The sequence below is a fragment of the Asterias amurensis genome, chromosome 3 (assembly GCF_032118995.1).
Source record: "Asterias amurensis chromosome 3, ASM3211899v1".
Classification (NCBI taxonomy): domain Eukaryota; kingdom Metazoa; phylum Echinodermata; class Asteroidea; order Forcipulatida; family Asteriidae; genus Asterias; species Asterias amurensis.
In genome coordinates this window covers 23,358,161-23,385,381 of record NC_092650.1, presented here as the reverse complement: position 1 = coordinate 23,385,381, position 27,221 = coordinate 23,358,161, and the positions used below count along the sequence as shown (strand labels likewise).

The 27,221-nt window shown below is 39.8% G+C and overlaps 1 protein-coding gene across 3 annotated transcripts in view; it reads left to right on the top strand.

Annotated features, from left to right (window-relative positions):
- Positions 1 to 2,052: 2,052 nt before the first annotated feature.
- The window catches only part of LOC139934365 (CCR4-NOT transcription complex subunit 1-like), a 55,372-nt gene continuing 30,203 nt past the window's right edge, over positions 2,053 to 27,221 (top strand). Inside the window, exons 1-20 of one of the 3 annotated variants that reach the window (XM_071928558.1) lie at positions 2,053 to 2,359; positions 4,808 to 4,915; positions 5,748 to 5,852; positions 6,372 to 6,495; positions 7,371 to 7,427; positions 9,209 to 9,355; positions 10,593 to 10,705; positions 12,614 to 12,796; positions 13,967 to 14,242; positions 14,379 to 14,506; positions 15,260 to 15,392; positions 16,650 to 16,751; positions 18,574 to 18,681; positions 20,123 to 20,362; positions 21,459 to 21,622; positions 22,792 to 22,930; positions 23,439 to 24,189; positions 24,846 to 24,995; positions 25,450 to 25,625; positions 26,192 to 26,316. In XM_071928558.1, the coding sequence (XP_071784659.1) occupies positions 2,258 to 2,359; positions 4,808 to 4,915; positions 5,748 to 5,852; positions 6,372 to 6,495; positions 7,371 to 7,427; positions 9,209 to 9,355; positions 10,593 to 10,705; positions 12,614 to 12,796; positions 13,967 to 14,242; positions 14,379 to 14,506; positions 15,260 to 15,392; positions 16,650 to 16,751; positions 18,574 to 18,681; positions 20,123 to 20,362; positions 21,459 to 21,622; positions 22,792 to 22,930; positions 23,439 to 24,189; positions 24,846 to 24,995; positions 25,450 to 25,625; positions 26,192 to 26,316 (3,431 nt within the window). In that variant the 5' untranslated portion in view covers positions 2,053 to 2,257. Of the gene's footprint in view, positions 2,360 to 4,807; positions 4,916 to 5,747; positions 5,853 to 6,371; positions 6,496 to 7,370; positions 7,428 to 9,208; positions 9,356 to 10,592; positions 10,706 to 12,613; positions 12,797 to 13,966; positions 14,243 to 14,378; positions 14,507 to 15,259; positions 15,393 to 16,649; positions 16,761 to 18,573; positions 18,682 to 20,122; positions 20,363 to 21,458; positions 21,623 to 22,791; positions 22,931 to 23,438; positions 24,190 to 24,845; positions 24,996 to 25,449; positions 25,626 to 26,191; positions 26,317 to 27,221 lie in introns of all 3 variants that reach the window. The other 2 variants (XM_071928557.1, XM_071928560.1) reach the window with 2 other exon arrangements.

The following is a 27,221-nucleotide window of genomic DNA, read 5'->3' as shown; positions in this document are numbered from 1 at the left end:
GACGGGTTCTGTGAAGGGTTTATTAGTGGGGTCTTTTCATGCAGTCAGCGTGCCTGTTAACTATACGCTGTATTGGCGGTACTGGGAAATCGATGAACCCCAAACGTTTGAGATGACTTTAACTTTGAATAAGTTGACAACTATACATCGGAAAAACATGAAAAAATATTATTTATTAAGCTTCATTCCTCAATAAAAGATTCTAAAAATTTGAAGAAATTCTACCGGGGTTTAATTACTCTGAGGACGGGTTCTGTGAAGGGTTTATTAGTGGGGTCTTTTCATGCAGTCAGCGTGCCTGTTAACTATACGCTGTATTGGCGGTACTGGGAAATCGATGAACCCCAAACGTTTGAGATGACTTTAACTTTGAATAAGTTGACAACTATACATCGGAAAAACATGAAAAAATATTATTTATTAAGCTTCATTCCTCAATAAAAGATTCTAAAAATTTGAAGAAATTCTACCGGGGTTTAATTACTCTGAGGACGGGTTCTGTGAAGGGTTTATTAGTGGGGTCTTTTCATGCAGTCAGCGTGCCTGTTAACTATACGCTGTATTGGCGGTACTGGGAAATCGATGAACCCCAAACGTTTGAGATGACTTTAACTTTGAATAAGTTGACAACTATACATAGGAAAAATATGAAAAAATATTATTTATTAAGCTTCATTCCTCAATAAAAGATTCTAAAAATTTGAAGAAATTCTACCGGGGTTTGATTACTCTGAGGACGGGTTCTGTGAAGGGTTTATTAGTGGGGTCTTTTCATGCAGTCAGCGTGCCTGTTGACTATACGCTGTAGTGGCGGTACTGGGAAATCGATGAGCCCCAAACGTTTGAGATGACTTTAACTTTGAATAAGTTGACAACTGTACATAGGAAAAATATGAAAAAATATTATTTATTAAGCTACATTCTTCATTAATAGATTCTGAACATTTGAAGAAATTATACCGAGGTTTAAATACTATGAGGACGGGTTTTGTGAAGGGTATAATAGTGGGGATCTGTTCTTGCACCGCGGAGCCGTGCTGGCGCCCTCTACTGGCTGATATGTGTAACATCGCACTGTGACTGTTGCATGAAAGGCAGACAAATAGGCAGCGCCTAACGACTTGTCATCAAGTCTACTGGCTGATTGGCACGAATGTTACAGTATTCACTATACGCTGTATTGGCGGTACTTGGAAGTCGATGAGCCCCAAACGTTTGAGATGACTTTAACTTTGAATAAGTTGACAACTATACATAGGAAAAAGCTGAAAACAGACTATTTATTAAGCTACATTCGTCATTAATACATTCTAAAAATTTGAAGAAATTCCGTCGAGGGTTAAATATTATGAGGTTGGGTTATGTGAAGGGTAATAGTGGGGTCTGTTCTTGCAGTCAGCGTGCCTGTTGACTACACGCTGTATTCTGACACGGAATTCGATGGGCCCCCAAACGTTTTAGTTGGGACTAGGTGAAGTTTAGCAATAACACGGGACATGGTCAATATTTCCTTCGGATACTTATTAGTGTGTACCAATGAACCCCAAACGTTTGAGAATAAGTGTCCACCAACTGTGAAGGCTAGTCTTTGACAATTACTAATGGTGTCCACTGCCTTTAATGATTTACTGCATACCAAATCTCCCATAGTTTAAGTAGGAATGTTTTATAACGTAATTGAATACCCACAGCAGTATAAAACCCATCGGGCACACGCTCTCCCCCTCTCTCTCGTGGTCTGTCGCCATGTAAGGTTTTTTTTTAATTAAAGTAAATTTGTGCAGAAAGTTAGTCGGAGTGAAGACCAGGCATTCAGGGGACACACAGTCTGGTCGAAACCAGCGTGTGATCACCCATTACAACCTTTAAGGGGTGGCTATTTCCGATCCCTCCTTTACTTTCCCACACGGAATAATCACCCTTTCCTAGGCGGTTTGGGGAGATACATGACGGACCCCAATCACTTTTTACTCGCGCTGACTCTTCTCTTGTCTTTGTGTACAGCGCCCTCTTTTGCCAGAAATATTCTCCATCTCTGACGTCACGATTTTATTCAGCAAGCAGCGAGAATTATTATAAATGGCGACCAGCTCACATTATGTTGCGAAATGTTGCTCCGTTTTACCTCTATTTTTCCAGTTTATAGCTTATATTTCTCCCGATTAATGCGCATAGTTTAAGCTTAAACCATCAGAGAGTCGTCTAGGCTGGGATTTTGTGCCAATTCGAGGCTTCATCCATCCGAAAGAATGAAATAATGAATCTGGACTCCCACTCGTTGGCCTTGTCTCAAGTCACGAACCTTGTGGGCAATTTATCGAAGAAAAGCTACAAGCAGAGTGTGGCAGAAATATCCCGTGTAAGTTGCTGGCATTTTTTCTGGGAGTTTTCGTTTTTATTTTGTCATTAACTGAGTCATGGATTTTTCATCGATGATTTTTTGTTCCAAATAATACATATTATTATTATAAAACATGTTTTTGTTATCACTTTTTGTTTGAACTGCAATTTAATAAGCAGATTTTTTCAAACTTGCCAACAAATAATACAATTTTTCTTTTTTTCACTGATTTTATTATTTGATTTGCATGTTATCCTTTTTGTCTTTGAATTGATAGTAAATTGTAAGTCACTATTCCACTATTTCTAACCATGTTCTGAACAGACCGAGTGTCATTTATCATTTTCCTGGGGTCGATTTCACAAAGAGTTAGGGAAACGTTTCCTTATGGATGGCGCCACCACTTTTTCATTTGAAATAAAATAATATAGTAGGCCTATCTAATTTACCTGATAATATTTCCTTTTTTGTAAAAATGAGTGAAAAAGTGGTGGCGCCATACGGAAAGTTATCCAGAGTTAGGACTAGTCCTAAAAAAAATGTACAGCTAGTCCTAAGTTAGTTAGGACTAGTAACTCGTCCTAACTCGAAGTCCTAACTCTTTGTGAAATTCACCCCTGAGGTCATATTTTGTCATGATGTCATTTGGATAATGAATGAGAGTAAGATTGAGATGAGTTGTTGGAAAAGTTTCCGTATGATGCTACCACTTTTTCATTTGTTATGAAATGATATAGTATCAAATTTACCGCAATGAGATATCCCTTTTTGCAAAAATTTGTTGAAAAAGTGGTGGCGCCATATGGAAAGTTATCGGAGTTTATTTGTATCCCCATAGCCATACGCATAACTTAAATGTCAAATTTTGGGTTCTCTCCATGACTTCTTTACTGTTGGTGTAAAACTGAAGGAGAATCTGTAGATGTATCTGTAGTCTTCTTTTACATATATGTCCCCGCAAAGAATTTTTTTTGGTTACTTCTATCTGAAAGCTAGCTTGTTGTGGTCATGCCCTGTTGATTGGAAATAGAATCAACAAACGTTTCATGCCTGAATAATTTCCCATCTTTCTCAGTCTGTGATCATGATTGCTGTGGCCAGAGATGGATTCTACAATCGAGTGAAAATGCCAACATGTTTTTTTTTTGGCTTGTTTTCTCAACAAAAAGTAGAGATTGTACTCAGTTGAAACAGTCACTTGTGTCTGAGCCTTATTGTGGCAATAAATCAGCATATCGTTGACAAAATCAAACAATTAAGTTTTTAACAGAATAAATTCAATATCAATCAATCAATCATACACTACCTACCCTACGGCTGAAGTGTAAAAACATATGCAAGAAAAAAACAGGTAGAATGCTTTCAGCTTTTGAAACCAAGGTTAAACATTCCTAAGACCTTGTTTCAATTCAGCTTGCTTCAGCCAAACATTCCGTTTTTCTGGTCCACAATGCCCCAAAGTTTTGGAGAAAAAAACTTGGGGAGAACTTTGAAAACATATATATAAATACCAAAGACAGTTTATCCATTCTGATTGGTCGAGAGGGCATCACGAGGTGTTGTTTGAACGGATAATATAACACCAGTAAAAAGTGTTATAACATGGGCTGACACGCGCGCTTGCACCTGTGCGTATAAGACAGTTTCTTCATTCCTCTGCGCACTGCGCACAGCATCTCCTTATAAGGAGTTGTTTACCCGAGGGCATAACCATTTCGTAGCTGAAGGGGTGTTGTGTTGAAAGAAATCATTGAATGATTATAATTTTTGCATTTATTTTACCTTTTGACCAAAAAATGTTGATGTTTTTTGACCGAAAAAGGTATTTATGAATGGGAATCAAAGTGTGTTGAATTGATTTTCTACAAGTGGTTTAAACCCGCCGAGGCCTAGTTGTTGATAACTTACCTCGACTTCGTCTCAGTAAAATTATCAAGTCCAGGCCTCGGCGCGAGTTTAAACCACTAGTTGAAAACCTCTTCACCACACATTAATTCCCTTAATATTAACTTTGGTTTTTACCCATACACTGAAGTGTGTTAGCGATGTATACTCAGTACTTCTCCAGGTCCTGTGAAAAACATATCACATGCATGTTACTCGGGTGGGATTCGAACCCACGACACGTGCAATTCCAGAGCAGTGTCTTACCAACTAGACTACCCAAATGTTGCTAATGCTACATGTATTTTGGAGCTTGGCTTCACAACCAAGCAGGCCCGGAAAAACACGGAGGCCCTGGTCTTGGCCTTGGGGCACCTTCGACTTTATGATTTTCCAATGGAAGTGCCCTTTGCAAAAGGAAAATGGCCTTGCCCTTTCAAAGATGAATTTTCCACGCCTGTTATTCTCCACAAAGAAAAAAAATTACATTTACATCATTGGAGATTGGCTTCACAACCAAGCACCAACAAAATTGTCCCAGAACAATGTTAAAAATAAGATTTTATCGATATTTTTCAACAGCTTGTCAGCCAGCAGGGGCCGGAGGGGGACAGGCATCTATTGCGTTGTCTCTTCTCTTATGTTGACTTCAGCGGTGATGGTAAAACTGCCGCCAAAGAATTCCATCAGGTAAGGGAAGAAAAAGATTTTTAAGGTAGAAAGATTCTCTAACAATAACAAAATGGTGTAAATGAAAGTGGGGGACCTAATTTTTTGGTGAAGTGACATTTTTACATTTCTTTTATTGTATAAATCTTTTTAAACTGACAATGACTAGAGCAACCTAGCCAAAACGTTCAGACCAATAAAGAACTGACTCCGCAGTAGTGACTTTAATAACAATCTACTAAAAGCTGAAGTAGTAGTCCTGGCAGATTTTCTACCTTACACCACTGAGGGAGTAGTTAAAAAGAAGTCTCCCAAATTGCGAAAATCTACTTCGCTGTAGTATTATATAAAGCAAGACAGTTCTCTAAAGAACAGAGTCTACCTCGCAAGAAGATACTTGCTTTTAACCTTTTTGGGAAAATAAATGTTTTTGCTAATCCCTATTGTTGTTTTGTGTTTACCTTCCAAACCGACATGTATTTTAAAGGCAGTGGACACTATTGGTATTTACTCAAAATAATTATTAGCATAAAACCTTATGCAGTTTTTGAGAAGGAAGCAACTTCCCATGAATTTGATTTCAAGACCTCAGATTTAAAATTTGAGGTCTCAAAATCAAGCATCTGAAAGCGCACAACTTCATATGACAGTGGTGTTTTTTCTTTCAATATTATCTCGCAACTTTGACGACTGATAAAGCTCAAACTTTCACCGGTTTGTTGTTTTATGCATATGTTGAGATACACCAAGTGAGAAGACTAGTCTTTGACTATTGTCAGTAGTGTCCAGTGTCTTTAATTGTTTTTCTTATAATTTAACAACATTTTGTTTCTGATTTGTGTTTCACCAACAGCTGCATATTCAGTTACTGATACAAGAATGTACTACACTCTTTACCAAGCCTAATTTCGTTTGTACTTTGTGCCACGCCCTTGATAACCCTCTTCACCAACAGAAGGTAAGTGTTCTCTTACGACTTTTAGATGACTTTATGTCTTAGACACTTGTGTCCTTGAGCAAGATACTTTACTATAGTTGCTTCTCTTCATCCAGGGGTATAAATGGGTACCTGCGAGGGTAGAGGTTGATATTGTGAATAAAAAAGCCTTTGGAGCGATATATATTGGCCAGGTTGTATACTCCCAAGGGAGCTGAGAAACATTAAAAAAAGGGATGTTATTGGCCCTATGACCAGGGCACTAATGTAAAGCGCATTGAAACGGTTATAGTGTTAAAAGCGCTATATAAGAGTTATTATTGTTTTTGTTTTTTTATTCATTTCCCACAGATGTTTGATAAAGTCAGAACATGAACGTCTAATTTTTTGGTTTGACTACCAACTGCATGTACATGTGTTTAGCACAGAAGTACTTGTATTTCTTTCTATGAGGCCGTTCAGACACATTACTAAAGTCAGGTTAACGGTACTAAAGTTAGACCGAATCTAAAACAATTTCAATTGTTGTTCTGATCACAGAGTCTAAAGCCATCCACTCAGCTCTTCTCCCAGATCAGCAAAGTCTTGAAGCTGAGTCGAGTGCAGGAGGTAGTCCTAGGTCTAGCTCTCACGCACTCCTCCAAAGCAGACACCAGATCTCATGGTAAGTAATAAGCCTGCAGCTGATTTCATCGAAACGCGAGGATGAATCTCGAGTTAGGACACGTAACCTGTCTTAACTTAGGATGGTTCAATGCGTCCTAAAGTCTTTGGATGCGGAACTGAATTTATTTTAAGTCCCAAGATTCATCCTACGTTGGGAAGAGTTCGGTGAAATCGAGGGCTGGACGATTAGTGCAACTAGTGTCGTAGTCGCAACTATTGGTTGCCTAGTTGCAACTACCGCCTTCAACTACAGCATAATTTACTTATGAAACACATCAGACATCCGTGAAAAATCCCTCAATCATTCAATGCTTTCAGAGGAAATTTTATTATATTGCGCCTTCGGCAAACATTTTCCACAATTAAGCATGGGGGGATTAGTGTCATAGTCGTGATTATTGATTGCTTAGTCGAGTCGCTACTACTGGTTTTTTTTTCAACTTTTCTATTGATCGTGCCACCAAAACTACTACAAAAAAAGTTGTGGCTACCACAAAAATAGTCGCGACTATCTACTGGGTGAACCTATCGTCATTCAGGACTAATCACGACATCACATCCGTTTCGCATGGTGCTCATATTTGTTGTCCATTGCCAACACAGAGGGCCTACACAACAGACGCAGATGACAATCAAGCACAGCGTTCTGTTTGTATGGATGAGTCATTTAGTCTGATCCTTTCTATTATATTATACTGTACCAAGAATGGGTATGCATAATTATAGTTGCAAAGGAAATCAATTTTACTAAATATCCAACTGTTCTGTTTTAGGTTTTGCTGGACTTTGTTTTGTTTAGATATAACTTTAAAAAAAAGAAGATTTGAATTAGCAAATGATTTATATAAATTGTTGTCTTGTAATTTTATGCAGCGTTGCAGTTTGTTAAACACAAGCTACCAGACTTATTGCGGTCATATATAGATAGTGGTAAGTGATTTGTTTCTGCACGAATGCTGCGGTTAGAATGTATTAAAGCCACTGGACACTATTGGTAAATGTGAAAAACCAGTCATCTCCACATGTGCATAAAATAACAAACCTGTGAAAGTTTGAGCTCTATCGGTCATCGAAGTTGCGAGATAATAATGAAAGAAAAAATACCCTTGTCACACGAAGTTGTGTGCTTTCAGATGCTTGATTTCGAGACCTCAATTTCTAAATCTGAGGTCTTGAAATCAAATTCGTGGAAAATGACTTCTTTCTCCGAAAGTACTCCACTTCAGAAGGAGCCGTTTCTCAAAATGTTCTGTACTGCCAAACTCCCCCCATTACTCATTACCAAGTAAGGTTTTATGCCAATAGTTATTCTGAGTAATTACCAATAGTGTCCACTGCTTTTAAATGTGAGATAAGGCTTGAGGTTATGCATGGTGGTGAAATACTAAGGTTTAGGGTGACACCATGTAAACAATCTCTTTGTGAGTAGTGGTGGCTCTGAGTGGATTCGGTTTAGGCACAGCAGACTGATTGAAACGTCAGGGAGAATAAACCGACTCTCCTCGGAGCTAACACTACTCAAAAAAGAGATTGTTTAAAGGCAGTGGACACTATTGGTAATTGTCAAAGACTGGCCTTCACAGTTGGTGTATCTCAACATATGCATAAAATAACAAACCTGTGAAAATTTGAGCTCAATCGGTCATCAAAGTTGCGAGATAATAATGAAAGAAGAAAACACCCTTGTCACACGAAGTTGTGTGCGTTTAGATGGTTGATTTCGAGACCTCAAGTTCTAAACTTGAGGTCTCAATCTCAAATTCGTGGAAAATTACTTCTTTCTCCAAAACTATGGCACTTCAGGGAGCTGTTTCTCACAATGTTTTTTACCACCAACCTCTCCCCATTACTTGTCACCAAGAAAGGTTTTATGCTAATAATTATTTTGAGTAAATACCAATAGTGTCCACTGCCTTTAAAGGGTCTATGTACTTTTTGTTTTGTAGAACAAAAACACAAAGTCTACAGATTTACACTAAACTTACACAGCTTGAAGATAATGATAGTATAAAGCTTCCCTGAAAATGTTAGTTGCTGAGGAGCTGTAGTTTTTGAGAAATGAGTAAAACAATGTCATATGAGACGAACATTATTTAGCTTTTAAAAACAGTTTTTCATGATATTGTTTTACTTATTTCTCAAAAACTGCAGCACCTCAGCAACTAATATTTTAAGGGAAGCTTTGTATTATCATTATCTTCAAACTGTGAAGTTTAATGTAAATCTGTGGACATTGTGTTTTGTGTTAGAAAAAGTACCCAAATTCTTTGAATGGTTTTACTACCAACCTTACCAACGTGATAATAAATGTGTTTTTATTTTTACATCAATGCATCCACGACCTTTGCCATTCTAGAGCTCATTCTTTTCACTGGACTAAGGGGGAAAATTACCAAATGTAAAGTGCTTAACACACATCAGTATATGGGTAATATACAAATAATAGGCCCCTTAGTTTGGCCACCATCTTTGATGAAACATTTATGCCTGAAAGGCTATCATTGGCTGAGAGTCGTGCGCAGCACGTTAATGAGGGCAATGTTCCTTTGTTTTACATCAAAGATGGTCGTCAATGATGTCTTAGCAGCAATCCATCTATATGTCATGAATTTTTTTCGTTACAAAAATTGAAAATGTTGGTGCGAGTTGTCAAGCTTTTCAGAAAAACACAATACTTTGAACAACATGTTTCTTCTTCGTTGTTTGCGCAGACATCAGAAGCCCCCAAGAGGGCGGGCTTGCAGACGTATCTGCAGAGGTCCTTCACCTTCTCCTTACGCACCTGTTACACAGCTCTAAGGATCAGTTAGGTATCGTAGCACCCCAGCGAGAAGCATTCCTCAAAACAATCAAGAAAGGTGAGTGGCTAAGTTAATGATGTTGACATGGATGATATAAACTAACATGACTGATAACCAAGTTCTGACAGTATGGTATGACCTGTAGGTTTTCATTGGTCATCGGCCAGTGTTAATCCCGTACCACCACACATTTTTATTTTGCCTGATGCCCTTGAAAAATGTTCATCAAAATGGAAAAATTGTGTTTTCAGACGTAAACATGTTAGTAAAGGCTGTAATTTTCATAATCCGGCAAAAAAATAATCGGATTGACCACGCAATGGTTGTCAGTTATGTTGATCATAGCTTTCAGTTGGTATAACATGATACCAGTTTCAAACATGTTGCGTTCCTTGTTCCATGTAAGAAACGGTTGGTAAACAGTAGACGCAAGACCATGCTATTCTGTACAATAATGGCGGTAATGGCTGCCATTTAGGGCTCAAGAGTAAATACAATGTGTACACAAAGAAAGTTGCCAAATCAGTACCAGGGACAAACAAATTTCCGCCTCTAAAAAGAAATCTTGGGAATCCTTGTGTTGCTATGGTCTTAAAGACAGTGGACACTATTGGTAATTACTCAAAATAATTACCAGCATAAAACCTTTCTTGGTGACGAGTAATAGGGAGAGGTTAAGGGTATAAAACACTGTGACAAACGGCTCCCTCTGAAGTGCCGTAGTTTTGGAGAAAGAAGTAATTTTCCACGAATTTGATTTTGAGACCTCAGATTTAGAACTTGAGGTCTCGAAATCAACCATCTAAACGCACAGACCTTTGTGTGACAAGGGTGTTTTTTCTTTCATTCATATCTCGCAAGTTCGATGACCGATTGAGCTCAAATTTTTACGTGCTTGTTATTTTATGCATGTGTTGAGATACACCAACTGTGAAGGCTATTCTTTGACAATTACCAACAGTGTCCACTGCCTTTAAGCCAAAGCAGTTTATTTAAACACCGCCTCAGGTGATGTAATTTTCTTCTTTTGAGCAATGCAGTTTCTTCTTTTTGGAGAATGATAAAAGCTTTTTGTGTCACGTCTTATATGATAATGTTTGTCTAGTGGTTTTTCTGTGTAAATTTTTGATCTTTTATCTTAAGTGCACTTCTGTAGATTGTTATTAGCTGGGATCCATGGAGATCAGCGAGTTTTTCTTACTGAATGGATTGCCCAGGATAAACAAGAAATAAATAAATTAATTAATAAATAAATAAATAAATAAAATAAAAACGTTCTTTCTTTGTTTTGCAGACTTTCCTCCAGACCAGGTGCCTGTGGTTCTAGTGCCTCTGCTGTACAGCGACACACAGGACATCGGGATGGATAGGATTGTCAACGATAATACCAACCTACCCAAGGCAGTGGTAAGCTTTGCCATTACAACTCACTTACATGTACCTCAACTTGTATAGACCAGGGCCCAATTTCATTGCTCTGCTTACTGTAAGCACAGAATCGTCGCTTACGGAAGCAGGGAATTCTGTGCTTACGGCACGCGTATTTCACGGGTTAGTGGCGAATTTTGGATTCTGCGCGTGCGTACTCCACATTACTACGCATTCTAGGCTTTACAAGGCTAGCGCAGAAATTCGGCGCTTGCACGTGAGCGGGGAATCGTCATTGTAAGGGAGCATCTCAAAAGTCGGGCACGTTCCTGCGGGCATATGCCCGCAGGATCGCAACATCATGACAAAGTATACGCGGAGCGTTCCAAAAGACCGGTCCTGTGGAACGGACAAAAGTGGCGGGGATACTCTTGCGATCCAAAAAGAACGTTCCGACTTTTGAGACGCTCCCTAAGCGCAGAATTCGGCGGTAAGCAGAGCCATGAAATTGGGCCCTGGTGCACATGGCATCATTGTCTAGTGCAGTCATTTCAGTGATCACAAGTGCGCATTTGAGTCAGATGTAACTTTTACAATTAGCTAGCGTGCGTCACAAGACGCAATATTTGAGCATTTCACTGCGTTTCATTTAAAGGAACACGTTGCCTTGGATCGGTCGTGTTGGTCTTTGAAAGGTGTTTGAAACCACTCGTTATAAAATGCAGATGGTTAAAAAAATATTTGAAAAGTAGAATACAATGATCCACACATATGTGCCTCTAAATTGCATGGTTTTCCTTTTACTTTGCAAACTAAATGGCCGACTGTGTTAGTCGACGAGGTAAAAGGAAAACCACGTAATTTCGAGTGATACTTGTGTAGATCATTATGTTCTACTTTTAAAATATCTCTCTAATCATATGCATTTTATAACAAACGGTTACAAACGCTTTTCAAAGACCAACTCGACCGATCCAAGGCAACGTGTTCCTTTAATTTGTTCTGGCTATCACTGTACTAGCCAAGAAGGAAGTTGCAGTTTTAGATGTGGGAGGAAAATCCATAGAGTTATGCCAGGGGGAAACACACAGGTTCCTTTCAACCTCAAACTGGGGTCCTAGTGGTGGAAGGCTAGGAAAGATAGCACTACGCCAACCAGTCCACCCTACAAAACAAATTATCTTCTACATGACGCTTAAAGGGAAGGTACACGTTTGGTAATTACTCAAAACAAATATTAACTTAAAAACTGACTTAGTAACAAGCATAGCAGAGCTGTTGATAGTATAAAACATTGTGGGAAACAACTCCCTCTGAAGTAGTGTAGTTTTTGAGAAAGAGGTTATTTCTCACCAAAATAATAAAAGACTTCTAGCTAGAAGTCTCTTATTTCTGTCTGAAAGCACACAAATTCGTCCCACAAGGGTGTTTTTTTCTTTCATAATTTTCTCGCAACTTCGATGACCGATTGAGCCCAAATTTTCACAGGCTTGCTATTTTATGCATATGATGGGATACACCAAGTGAGAAGACTGGTCTTTGACGATTACCAATCGTGTACCTTCCCTTTAGTAAGCGTGCTGTTCAGAAAATTTATTTCATTTTACAAAACAAATCTACCTATTGAAATCAAAATACAGACAAACATTGGATTCGAACTGCCTCTAGCCAACGAGCAGTCTCAGTGGTTAGTTGGTATGACACTGCTCTAGAATTGCAAAGGTTGTGGGTTCTAATCCCACCCGAGTAATAGGCCTGTGATTTTGTTAACAGAACTTTGGAAAGTACTGAGTATGCACAGATGTAGTGCTAACACACATCAGTGTATATGGGTAAAAATTAAAAGGATTACTATTTATCCCTGATGCATTTTTTACATCTATTAAAACATAAATTTTTGTTCAGGTCATGCAACTTTAATCGTGTTTTGTTTTCCCCCTAATTAAGATGGACGGCTCCTTGGCGGACATGATGCAGGAGATGGGCTACAGCTGCTGCGCCACCATGGACGAGTGTCGTAAATCTCTCCTCCAGTTCGGCACCAACAGCCTATCTGCATCGGCAGTGGCCAGAGTCATCAGCATGATGGGCAGAACACACTCCACCCTCACAGATAGCATGCCCTTACAGGTCAGTCAGATTATCTTTAATGATGGTGGCACTGTTGGCTTGTGCATAAAGCGCTCGCCTCTCACCAAGGTGACCCCGGTTCGATTCCCGGTCGGGGCCATATGTGAGTTGAGTTGTGCGTTGGTTCTCTGCCGTGCCACGAGGGTTTTCCAGACTATCCGGTTTTCCTCCCTCAGGAAAAAATCAAACACTTTCGATTTTGGCTCTGCTCCGTGGTCATAATGGGTTGATGTGGCTGGCAGCTGAATGCGCCCTGGCATGCCTGCTTCTCGAACACGTTGTAGCCGCGTCCTTCCCAATTCAGCTCTAGCGGCGAGTCAGGACGATTAGCCCCCCAAATTATTATTATCATTATTTTTATTATTAACACCTGGGACCAATTTCATAGAGCTGCTTCAAACCTTCAGCAGGCCGGTTGTTCACCAAGTGTTTTTTTGAGCTAAATTTTTTGTTAAAAAACTAACATTGTACTTGGTGGTGTGTCGTGGCCAAGCGTATAAGAAATTTGAATTCAAGCTCTGGAGTTTCTGATCAGTAGAGCATGGGTTTGAGTCGTGGTCGTAACACTTGGGTTCTGAATCAAGACATGTAACCATTATTGGTGCGCTTTGGTTGAGACGTATTAACAGCTATTAAGAACCAGTGCACTTTTAGAAAAGAAAAAGTTTCTGGTCTGCTTGGCACCACAGCACCTTGTAAACCATGTCATGGTGCTATACAGAAAGACTTAGAAGCGTAACTCCACATACCTTGCAGAACAAAATACTGAGCGCTTTGATATGTTATTTTCTTGAGTTCATTTTTTTTTTTTATATAGCGCCATTTCATTTAGACTACAGCGCTTTAGACAAACAATAGCAATGCAGATAATACAACAAATGATCAATAAAGCAACAAACAGACACTAAGGAAAATGATGTTTTTTAAGTGCTTTCTTGAAAATAGGCAGTGAAATTGAGGTGCGTATTGTGATGGGAGATGGTTCCACAGTCCTGGAGCGGCTAAGGAAAATGATTTATATGCAGCGGATTGAAGAGATTTGCTGCTAAGTTTATTTTCAGCAAGACGGGTTTTGTCTAAGGCTTAGTGATTTAGTAATTACCTTGATCTTTGTATCCCTGGCTTTACACATATCCTTGAAACATTTGTTGTTGTTGTGAATGTTCGCAGTCTATCACCGGCAGCAGCGTCTGGAGTGACGGCAAGGACAAAGCAGACCCCAACTCTCAGCCGAGCACCTGGAATGTAGACGTCTTTGTCGAGGTCATCAAGGACCTGGCTCCCCATCTCAACTTCAGGGAGGTGATCCACGAGCTGGACAACCCGGGTTTCCTGCTGAACGACGTACAGGGACTGCGCATCGTCAAGAATGCCTTCCTCCGGGGCCTGCCCGACGTCTTCCCCGTGGACGTGCTGTACAGGGTCTGGAAGAACACAGACGGGCAGGTAACGACTTGGTTTCAAAGAGCTTACGTTTTATCAATTAAAGAAGCCCTACTCGATTTAGTTACAAAAACAAGCCTTAGCTTTTCAAAACTTGTCAATACTGATGTTATGTATCTCTGCTCACTCCACCCTTTAGTTATCATGGATCCAGCTGGCTCTAGCCAACCCTGAGGTCTTCTGCTTCGCTGACTATCCTTGTCATACTGTCGTCATAGACATCCTAAAGGCGCCTCCGGAGGAAGATAACAGAGAGGTGGCCACATGGTGAGTAGTCAATGAGTCGTTCGATTAATGTTATTATTAGTCTTATAAATCTCTGGTGGTGACACCAAGAATAATAAAGGAACTGAATCTCTGTTGCTCGCAAGCCTGACGAGACCAGGGCCCAATTTCACAGCGCTGCTAGGCACACAAATGTGCTTAGCATTAAATTTCTTCCTCGATAAAAACAGGATTACCAGCCAAATTTCCATTTGTTGGATATTGCTTGATATTGGTATTCAGCTGCTGTTTGCTTGTCTTAAAATTCACGTGGGAATTTGGTTGACATTCCTGTTTTTATCAAGAGAGAGATGTCATGCTTAGCAAGATTGTGTGCTTAGCAGCGCTATGGAATTGGGCCCTGCAATCAAGGGTGCTTGCTATCTGAACAAGAAACACCAGGGTTAACCCCCACTCTTCATATAATAACAAATTCATAGCAAATTCTTATATAGCGCATTTCACAATGACCTAATCAATGCGCTTTACATTGGTGCCTTGGTCATCGGGCCAAAAACATCCCTGTAATGTTTCTCAGCTCCCATGGGAGTATACAGCCCTGAGCTGCCTGGAAGTCGCTGTGGCTTTTCATACACAAGATCAACCTCTACCCTCGCAGGTACCCATTTATACCGCTGAGTGAAGAGAAGCAATTATAGTAAAGTATCTTGCTCAAGGAAACGAGTGTCACGACCGGGATTCAAACCCACAGGTCATTAATGGCTTGTTGTTCTTTCTTTTTTTTGTGAACTTTAGGAAGTCACTGGATCTTGTTGAGACCCTTCTGAAGCTGGCTGAGGCTGGCAAGTACGACCAAGTCAAGAGTCTGTTTGGGTTCCCCATCAAACATTGTCCAGATATGCTGCTTCTAGCTCTACTTCAAGTTCAGGTACGCTTTAGGGTCGTGATCCTTTAATCTACAATCCCGGCCAAAATGCTTAGGCCACCCATTCGCAATGTGACAATATACATTCCCTGTCCCCTCCCCCTTGACAATAAACCTTTTCTCCCCATCTCCCCTGCCAATATAGATGGAAGCGCATACTGCTCAGTGAGAGCCAACATTGAAAGGGATCACGGGGGGCCGTGGATTGGGGGCCCAAGAGTGCCATAGAAATTGAAAAACATTGTATAATGTTATGATAATAATAATAATAATAATAAGACTTGTAATGCGCACATATCCACCCTGCTGGGTGTTCAAGGCGCAGTAAAACCAAAAACAAAACAAGAATATAGAAGATATAAGAAATGATTTGCGAGGATAACAAATATCATTTGATTTTAGTGTGAAAGCTTTTCTGATTAAGAATATCATACTAGAGTTTTTGTTTGGATAATTCCCACTGAAACCTGTAAGATAGGTTTTAGCATGGTTTACAATTTTCTCTCATTGTAGCAACTTTTTTATTAGTACAAAGTTGCGTGTCTTTTAATCTCATGCACTTGTTTTGATATGGGGAAAGTAAATAGTATTTTCAGTATGGTTAAAATCATTATTTCCCTCACTGAGTTCCAAGATTTTCAAAACTGCCTGTCTAAAGAGGAAAAGTCAAGAATTTGTAAATGCTCCACCTTTGCCTCGCTACGACTAAGTTTCGGACTGTTTCCCCCTACTTGCTGAAATCTTTTGTAAACTTCAGAAACCCCTCCTGACTGTGTGATCGTCCTTTTGCTGTTCGTGACTTAAAGATGCTACATGTATGTCAGATTTTTTGCCCCAAACATTAAAAAATAGTTTTTTTTTTGTTTTTTTTGGTATTTCAAAGAGTATCACCTTCTCTAACGAGAAAAAGTTTAACTTTTACGTTTAATGGTCACGGAACCATGACAAAAATTTTAAAACGTTTCTTATAAAACACATAAGAATTGGTCACTTGATATATTGTCGGGATCCCGACAAAAACTAATTTTGAGCACTTTATTTCACTGCTACTAATAATTGGCGGACTTTTTCGAAGCAATGGCTCAAATGAAAGTTTGTAACTTTCTCGACCCCCATCAAAATACCTATTGAATTTTAAATCAAAATTTGTGGGTCAAATCGGCCAATAACCTGACGTAGCATCTTTGAACGCTTCTTTAGAATTGTATGGATGATACATTATGTGACTCGTTAATGTGGTTGATGTTTGTGACACTTCAGAGAAAACTTGAAGAGGAGTACATGCAGCATGTTTTAGCAACTGCTGCACTCCTGAAAAGTAGCATTCAAGATAAATGGCGGCGCAAGAAGATGTGCCAGCAGGTAGCTCCGGTAGTTATTCCAAAACACGTGGCGTTGACGTTCAACAAGTTAATCCTGTCGTTGTGTTTGAGTTTGAATTTCTTTTGTTGAGCTCGTTTCTTAGAGCAGTTGTTATTAAACGGAAGCACTCAAATAAATATCTGTCTGAATTCAGAATGGAGATTTTGAATTCTGTTTATCACTTTTACTAAGGTCACTTGCTTCTGCTGTTTGTCCTCCCTGTCAATTTCAAAGTCTGTTTTCACTTAGTTTTGACAAGCGTTTAACCGCTGCTCTGCCTAAAATGCACATTTTATTGAACATTGCCCCAAATCATTGTCAATATGGCGCAACCAAGATTATTGTGATGATGAAATCAGGTGCATTGGTCCATTTGTTCATACTCACATGTTTTGTTCATAACTCATTGTTTTTTGTTATATTTACATGTATGTGCTTTGAATGCTTTATTTAAGAATGACATTCTTCATACTTCAGCTTGACTTCCGTTTGTGTTGTTTTATTTTTTCTTTCATTATTATCTTGCAACTTCCGTGACCGATTGAGCTCAAACTTACACAGGCTTGTTATTTAATGCATATGTTGAGATACAGCAAGTGAGAAGACTGGTCTTTGACAATTACCAATAGTGTCCATTGTCTTTAAAGACAGTGGACACTAATGGTAATTGTCAAAGACTAGCCTTCACAGTTGGTGTCTCTCAACATATGCATAAAATAACAAACCTGTGAAAATTTGAGCTCAATCGGTCATCGAAGTTGCGAGATAATAATGAATGAAAAATTACCCTTCTCACACGGAAGTTGTGTGCGTTTAGATGGTTGATTTCGAGACCTCAAGTTCTAAATCTGAGGTCTCGAAATCACATTCGTGGAAAATTACTTCTTTCTCGAAAACTATGGCACTTCAGAGCCGTTTCTCACAACGTTTTATACCCTCAACCTCTCCCCATTACTTGTCACAAAGAAAAGTTTTATGCCAATAATTATTTTGAGTAATTACCAATATTGTCCACTTATTTAAAAGCCTACACCACATATGAACAAGTAGACTTGTAATAACACGGCTTGTTACCAAGGGTCATTCAAAGTAATCAACATTTACATGACAACATTGTTACTCTGTTCTTGTATGAAGGTTGTTGAATCATTTAACCAAACTGTTAATGGAACAGGGGTTGATTTCACAAAGAGTCTTATAGACTAGTCTCGACCAAGGTTAAGTTACTCTAACTCGTCCTAACTTGGATCTCAGCTTAACTTTGTAGTAACTCCTAAAACTAGTCCTAACATGCCTAAGTTACATGTAGGACTATCTTTGTGAATTCAACCCTGTTACCTAGTTCCAAAGTTTTGACAGTTGTTTTATGCCAATGTTCCTCACTTCAATTCAATTTCATAAGTACCAAGACCAATATTCTCACTCGGTGTATCACATTTTATGCATGAAATAAAAAACCTGTGAAAATTTTGACTCATTTGGTCATCAAAGTTTGAAGAGAATATGAGAGAAAAAACATCCTGTTTGCACAAACTTTGGTGCTCTCAGATGGCAAATAAAAGGCTTCAGGCCTGAAGTCTTTTAGTATTTGAGTGAGAAACTACCTCTTTCTCAAAAACGATGTTACTTCAGAGGGAGATGTTTCTCACAATGTTTTATACTATCAACAGCTCTCCATTGCTTGCTACCAAGTAAGTTTTTATGCTAACAATTATATTGAGTACTTACCAATAGTGTCCAGTGCCCTTGTTTTGGTACGTAACCCAACTATGTTTTGTACCTGTCCAAATTTTGACATGACTCTATACTTGATTTCTAACAGCCCATCTGGACTCCTCTACGTCATGAGCTCATCTCAACATTGATGCCAATCTTCCTGGGGAATCATCCTAACTCTGCCATCGTGTTGCACTACGCATGGCATGGACAGGTTGGTGCTCCTTTGATCTTTTTGGGGGGATAAAATATTTATTATTTTAGAACCACCACTAATAATAATAATAATAATAATAACAAAAATAATAATAATAATGACAGTATTTATAAAGTGCCAAATTGCAAATGATACAAGACGCTGAGAAAGAAGTGGGAAAAGACAGAACCTATATAAAGACGACCAGCGTTGAAGAGGGAAAAAGGTGGGTTTTGAGAGCACGTTTGAAGGCTAGGACACTGTTTGAACTTGTGGTTAGGCTAGGTAAGGAATTTCATAGTCGGGGGATCAGCAATTGAAAATGCCCTATCACCTGCAAGTTTATGGGTTTTGTGAACTGAAAGGGATTAACCAGTAGAAGAGCGAAGAGAGTAACAGGAAGTCTGGAGTGAAAGGAGAGAGGAAAGATAATCCAGGGAACAGTGATTGAGGGATTACTACTCGACAGGGTTTGCCTGTAACCATTTCGATGGCTAACCGGCTTTTTCACTAGCCAATATTATTTAAAATTAACAGTGAATCAAATAGTTTGGGTGAATTTTGACTCGTCTACATTTTTTATTTTTTTTTTTAACTAGCATTTCATGTGTCACCCTGACCTTGGCCTTTCTATGGCAAAACAGCCCAACTCAAAAAATTGGTTTTAAAACAAAATAAATTCTAGGTAAATTGAGTGCATTTTTTTTCAATTTCAAAAATTCAATTTTTCTGGATCTGAATGTACTCCAAGGTGTGACCTTGTACATTCTTTGAGTATTCTGGCAGGCAAGATACTACACTGGTCCTATCGGTTGCCATTTTGTGTCATAATTTCCACATAAAACCAAGAGTTGTGAAAGTAAAAGCTGGACAAGTTCATCATATCAAAAGTTGATAAGAATAAGACAGTGCAATCTCTATAAAATATAAGATTTTATGTTTTCTTTTATTGAGCTGTGTTCAAATTGTGCCTGCAGGAAGTCCAGCCGTCGATTTCACAAAGAGTTAGGACTAGTCTTATCTCTAGTTAGGACGAGTAACTCGTCCTAACTTACGATTAATCTTAAGGTCTGCATGCTGCAGTGCAGGGTCAGGACTAGTCTTTAGTCATCAGGGTCATAACATTAATCCTCAGTTAGGAAGAGTTACTCGTCCTAACTCGAGATAAGACGAGTCCTAACTCTTTGTGAAATCGGCTCCTGGCTCTTTTGTAAACATGTAATGTCGCAGGTCACATCATCTATAACATGTCTCCCTGGCTTTGTGTACACATTTTTTGCCATTTGTATACAGCTAATCTCTGTAGTTGCTTTTCTCAAAATGTTTTTTTTATTTTAAGTTGGGCTGTGTTTGCCATAGAAGGGCTGACCTCTTCTGTGGTTACCTACCAATGCCTCACGACCACCATTAACATCTCACTAAGATAATATGAAAACTTCCTTTTTCTCATTTTTACCAGGGTCAGTCGCCAACCATCCGCCAGATCGTGATGCACTCCATGGCAGAGTGGTACATGCGCGGAGAGAATGATCAGACGCGACTGTCTCGCATCCTGGACGTAGCTCAGGACCTGAAGGCCCTCTCACTGCTCCTCAACGCCACACCGTTTGCCTTTGTCATCGACCTGGCTTGCCTTGCATCAAGGCGAGAGTATCTCAAACTGGATAAGTGGATGACCGATAAGATTAGGGAACATGGGGTAAGTCTGCTGAATAAATTTTCCACTTCACTGCTTACATGTTACACTAAGTTATCTATTCATGAGAAAGACTCTGCTATGGTCGAAACATCAGGCCATTAACTATTTTTTGCATTCATACCATTGGAAATCTGTTTTTTTTTTTTTTACCCAACCCCTAAAACAACAAATAATTTTTTTTTTTTTTTTTTTTTTAATAGACATTGGACACTATTGGTAATTGTCAAAGACTAGTCTACTCATTTCGTGTATCTCAACATATGCATAACGTAACAAACCTGTGAAAATTTGAGCTCAATCGGTCGTCGAAGTTGCAAGATAATAATGGAAGAAAAAACACCCTGGTTACACGAAGTTGTGTGCTTTCAGATGCTTGATTCCGAAGACCTCAAATTCTAAACTTGATGTCTCAAAATCAATTTCGTGGAAAATTACGTCTTTCACGAAAACTACGTCACTTCAGAGGGAGCCGTTTCTCACTTTGTTTTATACCATCAACCTCTCCCCATTACTCATTACCAAGTAAGGTTTTATGCTAATAATTATTTTGAGTAATTAACAATAGTGTCCACTGCCTCTAACTAAGATCAAAGCGTTCTGACACCCCAGATTGCAGAGTAGGGCTTTAAAAACCAAAGAGAAATGTATGTTAGCAGGCTTTGCACTTTCTTGCTTTAAACTTGCAAGCTTTAACGCTAAGCTTGGGCGATACCACGATATTATCGATTAAGTATCGCAATATCGTGATGTATTTCCTAGCTGAGACTTCTTGCACCCCATAGGTTTGTAGTAAAATCAGAAGAATAGGTCATTAGAACACCTCTCTTATGCTATGACTGCCTCTTCTACAACTTTCACTGGGAGTTTGAAGACTGATGATGTCAAATTTAATTTGTTGCAAATTATTGTCGGCAATGTATCGTGATTAAAATAAATCGATATCGCCCAAGCTTATTTAATGCATTTGCGCACATAGTTCAGGTTTTTTTAAACTGCCATTCACAACCCTGTCTTTCAAAAGCCACAGATGTAAAATACCTTTGAATAAATCAACCAAGTTGGTTCTTATTCATCTGTTGTTTTTCCCTCTCTCCAGGAGCCGTTTGTTCAGACGTGTGTTACATTCCTGAAGCGTCGTGCCCCTCAGGTGATCGGTGGCCTTGAGCCTCAACCAAAGGAACTACCTGGGGGAGGGAAGACGGGTGTGTTGCCCCCTGAGACCATCGGGACCATGCTGGCGTGTCTTCAGGCATGTGCAAGGTGGGTGCATAGAACTGGCTCTTCTCAGAGAACTTTAAAGAAGGGCTTCAAGCCTCGGCTTCTAGATGATGCCTCCGTACTTCGTTAAGATATTCTCTGCCTTGTGAAAGAGCTTTGTTTATTAGTTACTTTATGATTTGTGGTTGTTATAGCTTCTTACCGTATTCATAAAGTATGGAAGTATGGACAAAATGTGAGTTTGAATTGAATTGAACTGAATTGAAGGGCAAATTCAGTTGGTGATGCACTCATGTTCTCAACAATAATAATAATAATAATAATAATAATAATAATAATAACAATAAAAATTAAAACTTATAAAGCGCCATCTATCTAAGACTAAACTTATTCCAAGGTGCATCAAAACAAAACAAAAACAGAGAGAGTAACAAAAAAGAATTCAAATTACATAGCTTGGAAAGAAATAAGAGTATGTTGAATAAAAATGTTGAATTAAATAAACATGTTGGCATAAAATAAATGGTTAAAAACAGACAGAAAGTCAATCATAAGAAATGTTGAATAGGTGTGTTTTTAGCAGTGTTTTGAAAATGTTCAGAGACGTTGTACATCGGATATTGTAAAGGAATAGAGTTTCAGATATAAATATAATTCTTATGCCTGTGGTAGAAAAAATTTGGGCACAGACATGTTTTATGTGTTGCATGACTACAGAACGATTTTAAATCACATTGGCGCGTTTTTGCTGGTTTGTTTAATTCAGTCTGTCCGCGCTACGGAAACCGTAAGTTTGACTTGATTGACGTACTTAAAAAAGTCTACGCGCCTTTTAAACATGACGCACGTGACGCTCGCAGTTTGTACGCTCATCAGCAGATTGTGCGTTCACATTTGCTGCATTTTCTGGTTCAATGACATATAGAAAAGAACAAACGCACTATCATGCAAATAGCCGTACAATTGCCGTACAAAATATCAAGCTTTTGTATTGGTTTGTACATAAACATGGATGCGCCCACATGGCTACAAAACTTTAGTGGGTGTATAACGGGGTGTTAGCGCTGTAGTCAATATATATAGCTCTATGGTTCTAAATCATTTAATGCCACAGGAACTGGAAATAAACACTCAGCCTGGTGAGTCATATTGCCATATCCAAAGTTGAACACTGTCTAATTCCATGATTGTATTCCATTCCCCGTCTACAGTTCAGTAGCGCCTGAGTTAGCAGAGACCATCATGACGATGGTGGCTAATTGTTCCAGTCTACTCAAGTCCAGACCCCCACCAGGTGTCATCAAATCCCAGGTGGGGATATCGTCATTGTCACCTGGCATCGGACCACAGGTAGAATACCCATCGCTGTAATTTTTTTTTTTTTTCAGCAATACAAGCTTGAATTTTGATTGCAGTAATTGGAGAAAAAACAATGTTTATGGCTTCACGCTCTGAACTTAGCAGAGTATAACTCAAAGGCTAAATCACAACACAACACACACATACAAGTATACTCGTGTGAAAAGTAATAATAATAACTGGCTTCTTTTAGTGACGCTCAAGGCGCTGTAACTTTCAGTAATTTCCTGCAAGGTATGTGGGACTATACTTTTGAACTATTAGATGAGACTTACTCCGTAGCACGATGTAATGGTTTACAAGGTGCTGTGGCGCAATATGCAGTCAATCAAAGCAGGAACACCAGGGCGTACCAAATCACACATCAAAGCAACCATTTTCACATTGTCACATCATAACTAAGGACCAACATTAACTCCAAAAAGATATTTGGTTCATATGTTTTTAAGATACCATACCCTTATAATGTTACTGTTTTTTTCTTGGTTCGTATTTTTAGATGGAGGGAATAAGTGGAATGTCCGGTCTGGGCAACACAACTCCATCCACTCCTGGGATTCACAACTTCCCAAACAACCCACTCAGCTCTGCTTTTGGGAACATCCAGTCATCTGCTGCGGCAGCAAGCCAGAAACCCTTCCCTCCTCTAGGAGCTACCACGATGAGTGGCAGCTCCCTGGGTGGTGGTTCCTTAGTCGGCGGTGGATCCTTAGGAACTGGGAGTTTAGGAACGAGCGGATTAGGGGGAGGAGGACTCGGATCAGGCCTCGGATCGTCGGCATTCGGCGGCGGCCTCGGCGGAGGCTCAGGAAGCAGCCTCGCAGGTGGATTCGGAAGCAGCTCCAGCAGCGGGTTCGGTACCGGCAACGGAAGCGGACTCGGAGGTGGGTTCGGAGGAAGCTCAGCAGCTGCATTTGGATCGGGATCAGGCTCCAGTCTAGGAGGAGGGTTCGGCAGCAGCTTAGGAGGTGGTCTAGGCGGCGGACTCGGAGGCGGATTGGGTACTGGGGGATTAGGAGGAGGGCTCGGTGGAGGGCTAGGAGGTGGATTTGGGAGCAGTCTTGGAGGAGGTCTAGGAGGTGGACTTGGAGGTGGACTAGGAGGTGGTTTGGGAGGTGGCCTCGGGGGTGGACTAGGAGCTGGAGGTGGCCTCGGTGGAGGTTTAGGCGGTGGAGGTGGCCTCGGTGGAGGTTTAGGAGGCGGTCTCGCCAGCTTGACTGGAGGCGCTAACCTTCAGTCTAACCCACATGGTGAGTCTTAAGCTGTGTCCAACTTAGCGGCTACGACTGCAGCTGTTGATAAAGGCAGTCTTTGCTTCTATGATCCAGCCGCAGTCACTTATCAATAATCAGTCTTGGTTACTTAATACAACGTGGGCCCAATTTCATTTGGCCTGTAAGCAGAAAAATGTGCTAATAAGTCGATATAGTCAACGATGTTGCAACTGGTGCCCCGTTCATTTTTGTCTAGCAATGAAACTTTGCAACAGCTCTTTGCAACTGAAATTGGTTGACTAAAAGTGCCCAATGGTAAGGAAGGGGGTGTGAGGGGGGGGGGCGGGCGTCTACTATAGACACTTGAAGTGAAAAAAGGGTTAGTGAGTATTGTGAAAGTAAAGTAGTTTTTGAGACCTCCGATTCAGAATTTGAGGTCTCGAAATCAATCATCTGCAAGCACACAACTGTGTGTGACAATGGTGTTTTTTCTTTCATTATTATCTCGCAACTTCATAGGTTTGTTATTTTATGCATATTTTGAGATACACCAAGTGAGAGAAGACTGGTCTTTGACAATTACCAAGAGTGTCCATTGCCTTGAAGTTGTGCTCCAGTCAATTTGTTCTTGTTAACACCTAAGATATTTAAATAGCTTAAACTTGTGTGTTCAATGCTTGTATTAATTGTAGAGCTCCGAGGGAGTAGTGCCTTGCCTCCGGTGGGTGGCGACCCTTTCAACAGGCAACCAGTTGGCAGTACTCCTGGTAGCGGGTTCGGGAACCAGACCCAGCCTGCAATCAACCAGCCAGCGAAGAGCAACACTGGAGCCATCAAACCAAGTCAGTAGCGCTTATTTTGAGATTAACTCCTTCATGCACTGAGCGGTCGCCAGCGACCGTTTTAAATCCCCAAAATAGTTGTATAATGAAAAGACCACATGGCCACGCAGTTTTCAGAATGGGAAAAAGGACTCTTGAAGGTGCTTTTGTGACCCTTTTCTTTTTTTGGGGGGGGGGGGGTGGGTTTGCAGTTTGCAAAAGAAACAAGTAAAAATGCAGGCCAACATTCAACATTCTTATATTTTCTTAAAATTCTCCTGAAGACAAGCAGAGTATACTGTTTGAAACGTCCAGACCAAACCAGCTCTTTTCAGAGCCACCACTCCTTCAAAAGAGATTTTACTCATGGTTGCACCCGGGAGTGTACTATTCATAGTTATATTTATAGTTGCTCTTATATTTTCTTGATTGATTGAAGTACTAACTAAACTTCTACTTTTTTTTCTCCATCAAGGTGATATTTCTAACATCTGGCCAGAGTTGAGTCAAACATTTCCGCCAGAGATTGATGAGGAAGCCAACGGCTACTTCCAACAGATCTACAACCAGCCGCCGAACCCTGTCATGTCGGTGGACGAGGTCCTTCAGATGCTCAAACAATTCAAAGACTCGCAGGTCAAAAAGGAAAGGGTGAGTGTACTGGGCAGATAAAAAAACAAAGTTAGAACATATGATGCAGTCTGTAATTTTAAGGGCGTCTGATTGTCAAATCGCAGCTGCTTACCCAATTCATCTGAGGTCATCACCCAGGTTGTCATCGGCCCTGTTTAATCTTGTTTGCACTAAGGAGTCGTGGAGTGGGATTCCCCCTGGCAGCATGTGACGTCATTTCACCTTGAGTCATGATCACAAAAATCTTGGTTGCACCATTTTCAGAGTCAATGTCCCTGTGTGTTATACAGTGTCAGGCCTGTAGTTACGCTATGGTAGTTACGCTATGGTGTTATTGGTCCCTGGTCTTGGCCTTGGAAGTCACCTAGTTGTGTAGTAAAGTCCTGTTTACATCCTCCAGGGGGTGTTCATGTGTATTCTGGGGAACCTATTTGAGGAGTACAAGTTCTTCTCTCAGTTCCCACTATTCTAGCTTGTGCTTGGAGGAGAACCCATGTAGTTTTGTTCCTCTATTTTGGGGGGCATTTACTTTAGTTGCCTAGTTTTGTAGTAAAGCAGTGTTAATTGTTGTATACATCCTTCAGGAGGTGTTTATGTGTATGCTGAGGAATCTATTTGAGGAGTACAAGTTCTTCCCTCAGTATCCAGAGAGGGAACTTCTCATCACAGCCTGTCTGTTTGGCGGCATCATAGAGCAAGGACTTGTCACGTGAGTAAAGATATATTTTTTAAAAATTAAATACTTAATGTGATGCGATCAAGTTAAATGAGTCGTTTGTCAAAAATATATGTATGGAGTTGTAGCCACAGTGGGCTGGGCGGGCCTGCCTGGGACTCTTTATTTTGGCCCAGCATTCTGAGCAAAATACACTATGCTGCCCAGCACAGATTTTTAAATATTGTCCACTTTGCATTGGTCTGTGACACAGCTAATGATAAGGAGAATCAATTGTCACAGAGAAAGAACACAATCCAATGGCCATTCAACTTATTGCATGGTCCCATAACACGAACAGTTTGGAAACCTGGCCCCACTTCAGTAATTTTGGCCCTATAATTAAACATGAATAATTTTGTTGATCTCCTTCCCCTTGGTAGACTTCCAACAAAATTTGATTTATTGCCCAACATTAAATTTGGTCTAGCTACAGTATAGAGAAACAAGCCAAAACAGGCCGACAGGTGTGAACTTTTTATAAATACATATAATTTGTTATTTAATTGCCAAAATATATCTAACCCAATTTGGTTTTTAATCCAAGGGTAACAACTTGTGTCCGTATCTGGCGTCAGAAAGTAAAACAATCTCAAAAGACAGCGCATAACCCACCTCCATCCCAAGTTACGCGCATTTGTATTATTGTTAATTGCATTATTATTGTTTATAAAATGTATAGTTTTGTACACTATTTGTTATTTGTTTTGCTTTTGTACTCTAGAAGCACTTTGTATCATTTGTAAAAAGTGCTGTATAACACAAGGTTATTATTAACAATACAATACAATACAATACAATACAACTTCATTGTCCCTGCATGGGAAATTCCTTTGGCCTTATTGCTCACATAAAAATACAGTGACTTTCTGTTTAATTTGTGTGTATGGGAACAAGTA